At 36.9% G+C, this 12,664-nt stretch overlaps 1 protein-coding gene across 3 annotated transcripts in view; it reads left to right on the top strand.

Moving 5' to 3' along the window:
• LOC121410496 (telomere repeats-binding bouquet formation protein 1-like) overlaps nt 1-12,664 on the top strand; it is a 44,723-nt gene that overhangs the window by 14,763 nt on the left and 17,296 nt on the right. For all 3 annotated transcript variants that reach the window (XM_041602631.1, XM_041602632.1, XM_041602633.1), the window contains 4 exons: nt 2,901-3,032; nt 3,572-3,632; nt 6,436-6,569; nt 7,885-8,007. In XM_041602631.1, the coding sequence (XP_041458565.1) occupies nt 2,901-3,032; nt 3,572-3,632; nt 6,436-6,569; nt 7,885-8,007 (450 nt within the window). The remainder of the gene's footprint in view (nt 1-2,900; nt 3,033-3,571; nt 3,633-6,435; nt 6,570-7,884; nt 8,008-12,664) is intronic.

Here is a 12,664-nt window from a genome sequence, read left to right on the forward strand (position 1 = left end):
GACAGCATAACTTTGAAAGAACATGTTTATGGACCTGGGTCATGAAGCTCGACCATAAGGTTAATCAAGTATTACTGAACATCCTGCCTGAGTTTTGGGCCACATCACCAAATTCAAAGTCATTTAGGGTCAATGAACCTAGACCATGTTTGGGGAATCAACAAAAATCTGAACCTACATGGAAGGTTAAGTTTTTGAAATGTCATTACAACTTAAAAATCATATGGACCTAGTTCATGAAACTTGGACATAAGGTTAATCAAGTATTACTGAACATCTTCTTGAAAATTAACTCACATGACCAGGGTCAAAGGTCAATTAGGGTCAATGAACTTTGACCAAATTTGAGGTTTCTGTTCGATTACCATCATAAATTACGTTAGTCTAACGTAACCTAGGCTCATATAATTTGGTGTATGATACTAGCATAGATCCTAGCAATTCTATTGATTTTGAGGTCAAAAGTGAAGTTGCCACCTTCCACTTTTCTTGCTTGATCAATGCCTCAATTTTCCATGTTACAAACGGACATATTATGTGCTCAACTTAGCAACACTCTTGTTGAAAGTAGGAGTGTTAGAGATTATTGAGATTTTTTTGGGGGGGGATGGGAAACTCATTCAATACATGGCTATTGTAGCCAAATAAATTAATAATTTTTACAAATTGTGTATTTTTTAAGAGAAATTGCAATTGAGTGATCAAGTTTCCATTTTATTCCATTTTAAGAAATTAGATGAGTATATAAATTCCAGTTACTGGGTCAAGGTCAGAGTATATTTGAGATAAAATTACATGGATGACAATTGATATATTGTTCATCACTAATTTTTTATCAAATTAGATATATCACTCGACACTCCATTTTGTTGACGATCAGCCAAGCATTTAGTCTTTTGTTTACCATGCGATAGCTTCTGTGGGAAACCAGTGAAAACACATTTATTCAATGAAATTATGGAAATACATGCATTTTATCGAGGGAGCATAATTTTCTTACTTCTTGACCACTTTTTGTGATTAAGGTATCAAATAAAAGAGCAGATATTAAACTTTTTAGGCATGTGATTTTCTTTTTGAAAATCAGATACCCCCAGCCAAATGAGTTTTACTATTCTTTCTTTAAATTATTTTTACTCACTCATGCGTGAATAAGGAATAGTCTAAGTAATATCAGATTTCAGAGGAGATTCTAAGCTTTACATTGGTAGGTCATTTGTCTACCGTATTTGTGATTAAGTTATGATAAATCATCTCTTAATCTCAGTTTCGGTTTTTTCTGGGACACACTGTATATTCAGGTCAGCACTTGTTGAATCATATAATACATGAACGACATTTGTACTTTATATTCTGAATGAATATCAATCAGGAATTAGGAACTGGCATTACATTTTTAAGACATTAAGGTACATAAAATGCATAACAAAATTATTTTGATAGTATTACCATAATGCTGCTCATGACGAAAACCTCAATTTGAGAACACTATACCCCAAATTCCCTCAATCAATTCTCTTCTCCAAGTACGACAAACCCACTGCCCCAAGCAGCTAATGATATCTAAGTATCAAAACACCTGTTTCTTGACCTCGGTCCGAAGATAACACAATTGCCCGAGCGCGGTCCCTGCAAGCATGCTGTCATTTTATTTACTTACTTTCCTTATTTCAAGGTCGATTTTCTTCGTTCGAAATTGAAAATGGACTAACATTGGATTTCTGAATACAATATGCCTTTGAAAACGTAATTAAATATCGAATATCGTACAATAATTTCATTCCGAAGGTCCTACTTCAGGCAGATAATTAAGTCTTACGTAATAGCACAGCTGTTGTTTATCATTTCATCCTTGGCTCAATGCTCATTTATTGGCCTGTGGAGGTGAAATTTATACCCCTTTCACGCTGCCCTCTACATTTTTCACCGGCGAACTTCGCCGGCGAACTTCTCCGCCTCGCATTCCTCACTTCATCGGCGAAGAAAAAAATGTACCCTTTCGCACTGACATTTTTTCCCTGGCGAAAGTCAACAGGCGATTGCAGAACAAATGAAAGAAAATTGTAAACATTACTTCTTACCCATTACAAAAGGTATAAAAAAAATAATTACAACATGTTTAGGAAGTATTACGAGAAAAACAAACAATATCACCAATCAACAATATCATTTTAGTGCATTTTTTTACACACGTACATTGCTTTTTAATAAATATTGTTAGTAAAAAAAAAATTATTTTCGAGGGTATTTACTTGGCCAAAGCATTCAGCTGAGCTTGCAACTTTCGCACGCGGAATCTCGTTACAGGGGACTTCGGGATAGAAAAAATTGACCTCTGACGTCATTAAAGAGGAGAAGTTCTCCGGTTTGCTTTCATACTGGCCTTTTTACCGGCGAACTTCACCGGTGAAGTGCTCCTGTGTACCTATCATACTGGACACTTTCCCCTTCGCTGGCGAACTTCACCGGTGAAAAGCGCAATATGAAAGGGGTATGAGACAACGGGGATTACCTGGCCAAGAAGGGTTTATCGGGGCTTGAAAATGTTCTTGAGATTTTCAAATGAAAATTGGGGTCTAGAACCGCAGTTTGCAATCTGAACTGCGGTCTGTCTCCAAACGGGGGTTTGACGTAGTTCAGAAGGTGCTTCAAATTTGGCATTTTCCTTATTGTCTGTTTGAAGTGAATACTATGATCTTTGCGCTCTTGATGCACAAACAAAATGGAAGATGCTCATTCTGAAATAGGAGTTTGGCAAGTTTGATGCACTGGTATATTTGGAAGTTCAATATTATCTTGATATTTAAAATATTTGAAATATTGAATATGTTTTCAATCCACTTGGGATTTTCAATAATGATTTAATTCAAATGAATAATTTATTTTTGCCTCTTTTCCAGTGTTTTCACAGAGTAGGCTTTGTACAGACGCCATGTTCCAGTTTCTCTATTCTCAGCTGACCAATGAACAGTTCGGTGTGCAGATGAAACGAACTACTACCTTTCTTATCATGTGCCTTGTTACCAACAATCGTAAGGCCATATTGTTAGATTTTATGATTTAGTGTTATCAAAATCTAATGTGCTGATATTACTATACTGACAATTACTATTAAAACACATTTTTCTTTGTCTTATATGTTTTTTTAGTTCAAATGCACAACTCAGAAGTGTTTAATGAATATACAAAATACAAAAATTTCACTTTTTTCTTCATACGATGTAAAACATGGTTTGAGTTCTTCATGAACAAGTGTAAATTTCATAAATGTAACTCGTGATTCAAAAGTGATCCACAGAAGAAATTAATGTGTTATGTCATTTACTTACACTCTGTTGCAGGAGGGATAAATGTTTTGTGGTCAAGCCATCTGTCCCATTTTTAATCTTGTATAAATAAAGAACCATTTGACAGATCAACTTCAATTTATATTATCATCATTATTATTGTTATTTTTATAAAGCAAGATGATAACATATGCAAGTTTGGGTTCAAACATCAATGACCTGGATGATCAGAATGAATTTTAGCAGTTTTAATATGTTGTTATAATACATTTTCATATGAATAGGTAAGGGACAAACACTGGTTAGAAAAACTAGGTGCTTGGATTCCATGCTTCAGTTGTTCAGGTAAAGTTATCTGGAGGTAAAAATTCTCAGTCATATGTAGCACAACATATGACAAATATCAAAATGTATTGTGCAGATCATGTAAGAGCCATCCAAGATTTTAAAAAATGAATTGTCGGAGAAGTTTAGTGTTGTTTATTTTACTTTGTGATTTGACTGTTTATCCCCCTGTGCTCCGCTTTGCATGTGAATAAATATGTTTCATCAGGGGGTCTTAGAGAAAGACAGAGCAACATTAGAGCGTCTTCTTGGGAAAATTTAGTGTTTAAAGAATAGCAACCAAGATTTTAAAAAGGGGGAATCAAGCGGCTGGTAGCACATTATGCACGAATGCCCCTCCCCTGGACCCTCGCAATTCGTAAATATTGAAACATTTGATATATTTTCTCACAAAAGGCAAATTACTTTTCTTTTACTCATACTGTATAGTCGATGAAGTATATGTGGAAACAAATTTGTTATACTTTAATAATGGATGCAGCTAGATATTGCCCACTTTATTAGGTCAAAAGGCATTTGAACTCTCATTGTCTTGCCTGTGCTTGGCAGGCACAATGGGCACTGCTTTTCCTTCTGCAGTGGTCATTGGCAGTGTCATCAACACCAAACCCAAGGTTTATAACTTTAATATAAGAACCTGTATTTCATGGAACATGGACATAATGGTAATCAAGTATCATTGATCATCTGACCTGATTTTCAGGTTACAAGATCAAGGTCAAAGAAAATTTATGGTCAATGAACTTTGACCTTGTTGTGGAAAATTTAATATTTAAAGTATAAGTCACTTTTTCATAAAACCTGCATATATTGGTTATAGAATATTGACAAATAGATGAATGTAATTTCAGATTTCTAGGTGAAATTCAAAGGTCAGTTTAGGGGTCAGTAAATCGTTATATACCTCAAATGAAAAGATTTGAATTTTACAGATTATGAAATTATAAGTAATCTAGGACTTTAATGTAATTTTTTAAACTTGGATTTAATAGTCAGCAGGTATCAGAAATAAGTTGAGTATGATTTTAGGTTATTTGGTTTAGGTCAAAGGTAATTTCAGATCAATAAATTTATTCCATTCAATATTCTAATATTCTCTAATTTTGAAAAATTCATCAAAATGTTTTCATATTCAATGAAGCTTACATCAAGTATTCGCAATTATACAAGTACATTTTCAGGTAATTGGATTAGGGTCAAAGGTTTTTGTCTCACCTGCGAAGCAAAGTGAGACTATAGGCGCCGCTTTTCGGACGGCGGCGGCGACGGCGGCGGCGGCGGCGGCGTCAACATCAAATCTTAACCTGAGGTTAAGTTTTTGAAATGACATCATAACTTAGAAAGTATATGGACCTAGTTCATGAAACTTGGCCATAAGGTTAATCAAGTATTACTGAACATCCTATTAGAGTTTCATGTCACATGACCAAGGTCAAAGGTCATTTAGGGTCAATGAACTTAGACCATGTTGGAGGAATCAACATCGAAATCTTAACCTGTGGTTAAGTTTTTGAAATGTCATCATAACTTAGAAAATATATGGACCTAGTTCATGAAACTTGGACATAAGGTTAATCAAGTATCACTGAACATCTTGCATGAGTTTCACGTCACATGACCAAGGTCAAAGGTCATTTAGGGTCAATGAACTTTGGCCGAATTGGGGATATCTGTTGAATTCCCATCATAACTTTGAAAGTTTATGGATCTGATTCATGAAACTTGGACATAATAGTAATCAAGCATCACTGAAAATTTTGTGCAAGTTTCAGGTCTCATGATTAAGGTCAAAGGTCATTAGGGTCAATGAACTTTGGCCGAATCGGGGGTATCTGTTGAATTACCATCATAACTTTGGAAGTTTATTGGGCTAGTTCATTAAACTTGGACATTAGAGTAATCAAGTATCACTGAACATCCTGTGCACGTTTCAGGTCACATGACCAAGGTCAAAGGTCAATGAACTTTGGCCGAATTGGGTGTATCTGTTGAATTACCATCATAACTTTGAAAGTTTATGGATCTGATTCATGAAACTTGTACATAAGAGTAATCAAGTATCACTGAATATCCTGTTTGAGTTTCAGGTCACATGATCATGGTCAAAGGTCATGTAAGGTCAATGAACTTTGGCCATGTTGGGGTTTTTTGGTGAATAACCATCATATCTCTGTAAGTTTATTGGTCTAGTTCATAAAAAGTGGACATAAGAGTAACCATGTATCACTGAACATCTTGTGCGAGTTAGAGTAGTATTCAAAGTCAGCACTGCTGCTATATTGAACCGTGTGATGCAGGTGAGACGGCCAGAGGCATTCCACTTGTTGAGGTAAAAAACTGAGATGAAATTTGATATTTTTTATATGTAGCTTTATAGCATATCTATTCATTTCCTTATTCCTTGAAGCTTGTATGAAGTATGTTTTACCAGTGTATGTACATGTATGCTCATAAACCAAAAAAGAATTTGATCAGTTGCAGGGCATAAATTTCAATATTTTAGGACAAGGTCACTATTCTATGGGTCCCCCTTCTTTGTGATAGCACAAATGGAGAAAATAAAAGGGGCACCAAATTTTCAAGGCAAATATAATGGGTCTTTGATTGTATATTAAGTTGTATATTCAATAGGTAAATATAAAAAGACAACATATTTGCTAAGGTTATAACTGCTGCTGTGATTAGGCAGGCATGAATACCTTTAATTGTTCCACTTATTATCAATAGTGATCTTTATAGCTGTAGTATACATGTATACTTTATTTTATTAAAAAAGAAATGATTCCTTTTTATGTTACTACAGAAATTTTCCGGGACTTAACGTTCCATACAATAAGGACGTTCGGTGTTTTGATGAAGATGATGAAAAACTTTCTTTTGAATTATGGAAAGATGTGACAGGAACTTTGTGTGGCTGTGTGAACAATCCCCAAAATGGTAAGTGTATCCACTTTAACACCCAATAATGAAGATATGTTTGGTTTTTGTCTCACCTGCATAGCAGAGTGAGACTATAGGCGCCGCTTTTCCAATGGCGGCGGCGTCAACATCAAATCTTAACCTGAGGTTAAGTTTTTGAAATGACATCATAACTTAGAAAGTATATGGACCTAGTTCATTAAACTTGGCCATAAGGTTAATCAAGTATTACTGAACATCCTATTAGAGTTTCATGTCACATGACCAAGTTCAAAGGTCATTTAGGGTCAATGAACTGAGACCATGTTGGGGGAAATAAACATTGAAATCTTAACCTGAGGTTAAGGTTTTGAAATGTCATCATAACTTAGAAAATATATGGACCTAGTTCATGAAACTTGGACATAAGCTTAATCAAGTATCACCAAACATCCTGCATGAGTTTCACATCACATGACCAAGGTCAAAGGTCATTTAGGGTCAATGAACTTTGGCCGATTTGGGTGTATCTGTTGAATTACAATCAAAACTTTAAAAGTTTTTGGATCTGATTCATGAAACTTGGACATAATAGTAATCAAGTATCACTGAACATCCTGTGCAAGTTTCAGGTCACATGATCAAGGTCAAAGGTCATTTGACTTTTGACTTTGAACTTTGGCCGAATTGGGGGTATCTGTTGAATTACAATCAAACTTTGAAAGTTTGTTGGTCTAGTTCATAAAACTTGGACATAAGAGTAATCTAGTATCACTGAACATCCTGTGCGCATTTTAGGTCACATGACCAAGGTTTAAGGTCAATGAACTTTGGCCATAATGGGGGTATCTGTTGAATTACCATCATAACTTTGCAAGTTTATTGATCTTACTTTTGAAACTTGGACATAAGAGTAATCAAGTATCACTGAATATCCTGTGCAAGATTCAGGTCACATGATCAAGGTCGAAGGTCAATGAACTTTGGCCACATTGTGGGTATTTGTTGAATTACCATCCTATCTCTGTAAGTGTATTGGTCTAGTTCATAAAATGTGGAAATAAGAGTAAACAAGTATCACTGAACATGCGAGTTATAGTAGTTTTCAAAGTCAGCACTGCTGCTATGTTGAATTGCGTGATGCAGGTGAGACGGCCAGAGGCATTCCACTTGTTAAGTCATCATACATGTAGCTAGCCTTGTTTAACCAATCAACCCCTATTTTGATGTATAGTTGTATATGTACAAGGAGAAATTATTGATAAATATGTGCACACGTAATGGAAATGTTTACAAGAAGTGTCATTTTTTGGATGGTTATACGGTATATGAACAAAATTCAATCTTTGTACAGATGAAAACCAGTTAGTATGTGCATCTAGTGTTCCAGCTGCCCTCTACATCATGTCTCACAGTCAGGACTCCCATGTCATACAGCTTTTGTGCTCCTATATCTCCCTCCTAGCAGCTAATAATGGTATGTTGAATTTTGTCAGCTTTAAAAAATAATCCATGGCAAAATCCTAATTAGGAAAACAATGAAATGAACTTATAGTGAATGTTAATTTGGACAAAATTTATTACTAGATCAGTTGGTTAGTAATTTATTACAATCATTCAGGAGGCGCGATAGCTCAGTCGGTAGAGCGGGGGATTCGTATTCCGGTGACCCAGGTTCGATTCCCACTTGGTGCGCTAGTGCCCTTTGGTAAGGCATCAATCCTCAGTACCAGGTCCTTCGGAGGGGACCTTAAGCCGTCGGTCCTCTGGTTGCTTGTTTACAAGCATTCATGCTTTCTTAGCAATCAGGTAAAAAAAAAAATCACCAATCAATCAATCAATCAAAAAAATTCAAAATCATCTTGCCTGTATAGCACAGCGAGACTTTATGCGCCATTTTTCCGATGGCGATGGAATCAATATAGAAATCTTAAAGCTCGTGGATAGTTTTGGTGAAGGATTATAAAATCCAGTTGTATGGGTCGTGGCTATTGAATAACAAGAACTGATCATAATGCAATATGAGAGTGGCAAAATTTCTACTTGAAAATGTCTAAATTTTAAATAAACTCAGAAAATGAAGTCATTATCCTCGGCTGAATTTCACCGACATCTTACTCAATCTACCTATTCGCAATGTTCAAAAAGGTCACTTTTCACAGCGCCCACTTTCGTCCATGACTGAGCATTTGTTTTTCACGTGACCGATATCTACTTTACTGGAAAACAAAATTCTTCCGCGCATCGTCTGCTATCGCTAGGCTACACGGAGTGCATGCAATGCTTTAGTATCCAAATTTCACCGCGAGTGAGCGCGGGAGCATGGCCTGAGAAACGCCGAGCAGCCACTGTCGTAAAGTCAGTTTGTATTGAGCCAGAGGAATTGGAGGGATATCTGTTGTAGACTTACCTTCGCTATGCTAATGCCATCACTCAGACTTACATATATATATATATGTATTTATATATATAGATATATAGTGTACTTTGATATCCATAAAATAGTATCGTTGAGGTTCCTGAGAATATTTTGTAGAGATTATAAGACGACTACAATTTCTGCAATCATGGTTGGTCGAACAACCAAAACACAGGACACCGGATGCGATGCACAAATCGCAGCATCGCCTGACGATGTGTACGGCGGGCCGGCCGCTGACATTCACATCACACTCATTCACGCGAACACTTCTGACGGCATGTAATACGTGCCGCTGAAATCTGCATTCTCTTTCTTATCACATGTGACACACAGCCGCCTCTCGACCAAATTACTTTTTCTAGACTCTGTAAGCAGCTCTGCCATCTCACATTTTTCATCAAAGAACAATTTACATGACCGGCGTCGTCATGTGATTGCAATCTCAATAAAATTCAACAAATTTCTCCTTTCTATTGTCTTATTGCTGACAGTTCCCCGGGCAGTCCCCCCCCCCCTAAATTTGAGGTGGGGGAGGTGCTCCCTAAAATTTTTCTTGATAACCTTTTTTTTGCTTGTCAATTTTCTTTCTTCCCTCCTAAATTCACGTGGACCCCCCTGAAACGTTTTGTGTCCCCCCTAAAATTTAGGTTGATGAACTTCTTTTTTTTTGCTTGTCAAAAATTTTTGGTGATCCACTCCTAAAACTTAGGTTGACAACCATTTTTTTTTGGGGGGGGGGGGCTGTCAAATTTTTTACCTGTGCCCATCCCAAGATTTCAGCTGGACCTCCCCTAAATTGTTTGGCTTCCGCCGCCAAGGTGTATTTCCATCTAAATATGTAAAGCATTTTCAAGAAACAACATTTCAACTAATGTAAAGAAAAAATGCACATTTTCGAAATGGCAATTATTGGGTCCTTGATCCGTATAAACAACAAGAGACATCTTTTTTTTTATCATTATCTTATAAAGTGCTTTGCAGATTTTCGCCTGTATCTTTTGCTGACAAATCTATATGATCTTGGCCCAGGGCCGGCGCTAAGACTCAAACGTAATATTTTCACCTGCAGCCTACCCCCCCCCCCGACCAGCAAATCGATACTTTTCTTTTGGGAGGGGGGTGCAAAGTTCCAATGCATATCTAACTGTATCACCGTAAATCCTGATCGTAAAGAATTCCATTACGAAAATATGTAAAGGTCACGATGGAGAGCATCTGACGTGGCGTACCTAGGATTTTCCAAGGAGGGGGGGGGGCAATTTGATAAGTAAAAAATAAAAAAAACGTCTTCAACTAAAATTAAAGGATTTCGTACAAGAAGAAAATTTGACAAGCAAAAAAAAAGAAAGAAAAAAGGTCTTCAATTTCAAAGGCACGGGCCACATGTGGCTCATCACGGATCAGTTGTGACTCGTCGGGGGGGGGGGGGACATGGGTTGTGACTCGTCAGGGGTTGGGTAGTCTGTCCCTCTGTAGGTACGCTAATGTCTGCTAATGTCTCCAAGGTCTCCCCCCAAAAAAAAAAATAATAATAAGATTACACTCGAAATTACCAGGAACTGATCGCTTCTATCACCGACATGCTGTATAAATAGCACTGACCAAGTTCCCCCATCTATCTCTTACCCCATTTGTTTTCTCTTTTTTTTTGGGGGGGGGGACAGAATCATATGCCATTGTGGTACTAAATCAGGTGCACATTACGTTCGGCATGGCTGGGGGGGGGGCGATATAAAACAAGTCGGGAGTCAGTTGATATTGATCGCGCTTCTTGCGCTAAATAGCCATATAAAATGACCTGAACATGGAAATGGAAATTTATTTGACGACCGTTTATACAAGCTATAGGAATTCACGAAGAGCTAGTCTATCGCTGCTAGCACGAAGCGCGAGCTGATATTGTTTGTATTCAAACCTGACAATAGTACATTGGAGGAGGCCTATACATACTAGCTTGTTTTGCAATCATGCCGTGGAATCTATATAATTAACAATTATAATAAGTAAACAATGCGAGAGCGAAGCGCGAGCTGTGTTTTTCAAATAACTATTTATATTGACCCCCAAATCGAACGTTTGACATGTAGGTTTGTGATGAAAAGGATATAAAATCCAAGTACAAGTGCGAGCTCTAAGCGCGAGCTTGTTTGTTTTTTCAGACTGGGGTGGCGAAATTACCGGGAGAGTGGAGCACTTGCCACCCTTTCCACTAAAAAAAATATAATTTTTTCAAATTGAAATGTGCCTTACAAAATTAATGCCCCGTTTGAAGTAAAAAAAAATACATTTTAGGCTAGAAAATGACAAATTCTGGGCTGGCGCTTCGCGCTCGCACCGATTTTTGTTCGTGCAAGAATCATCCTGTTCATGGTTACATTTCGTGATAATTATTGATATTCTGATGTGAAACTGGATAATTTAAGTGCAGGCTATCGCGCATGTTTAAGATTTAGACCTAGAATTTGAACATTCTGAATACATTTGTTTAATGGAACATTATGGAATACAAGTATACAATATGAATTTGGCAAATCAAAGAATGTGACCACGCAGCGTTAGCTTAAAATGCTGATATGTATAGACCATAAAATTGATATTTTACAGAGCACTTAAATTTGTAAATGAAAAAAATGAAAGCTCGTTGTCCGAGCTAAAATATGTTTTGTATATTGACTTCAAAACTTGCTCCATATCAGCCTATTGAGCAAGATATTAATCTATTCGAACAGGCAATTCTTGCGCCAAGCGCAAGCAAAACTTTTATATGGTAACATGAAAGATTTGCAAGTCTCCTCACATTATTACATTCACTCGTCTTCCTCCTCTTATTTTACTCTTCTGCATGTCTTTCTTCTTTTCCCTTTTTGTTTTTCTTTCTCCCTTTTTTTTGCTCTGTCAATTTTTTTCAGGGGGGGGGGCACGTGCCCCCAGGCCCCCTCCCCGTAGCTACACCACTTCGGGTCAGCGGTCACTTCGCCCCTGGATTCGCCAATGCCCAATTTTGAATTATCCTGCATGTCTTCATTACAGAACATTTTCAGTTTATTTAATCCCATTCAATATCAAATCTATCAATAATTGTCAATATACATGAACCTCTATGAAGGGGCTAGTTTTAGCGGCTTGTATTTCCGCTCAGAGTTTTAGAAAGATGCAAATTGGTCGCATCCCCTGCCATTATTTTGGACAGCGTAGGAGAACCCCTTTTCTTATCAATCATGGCAATGATTCTGGTGAATTAAGTTACCAAAGAACGATCGGTCAGAATAATTTATGTAATTAATGTTCAGTGATATCGAAGTTGAATGGCCATTTTCAAATTAATGAGCTTGCCTAACAGTTAGGCAAGCTCGTTAATTTAAAATGGCCATTCGTATAGGTTTTTTAGCTTATAGAATAAGAAGGAGAAAACAATATCATTTTGGATATTGAAACAAGGGGTAGAAATAAGTTTTTTTACAAAAGAGGGGATGCAGGTGGCAATTTTCGTAGATTTAGCTATATCGTGCGGGACTCTCTGGAGAAGCATGTATACTCAAGAAACTAGCCTTGGTAAAAAAAAGAAACGGGAATAGATAGATAAATAAACAAATAAATAAATGAATGAATGAAAAAAATAAATGTAAGCCTATGTCTTCTATGAGCAACTGTAAAAATATACGGGGTGTGTCTCTGCCTGGATCCGCCAAAGATGATATGCCATGAGTGTCGA

This window comes from Lytechinus variegatus, chromosome 3 (genome assembly GCF_018143015.1).
Source record: "Lytechinus variegatus isolate NC3 chromosome 3, Lvar_3.0, whole genome shotgun sequence".
In the NCBI taxonomy this organism is placed as follows: Eukaryota; Metazoa; Echinodermata; class Echinoidea; order Temnopleuroida; family Toxopneustidae; genus Lytechinus; species Lytechinus variegatus.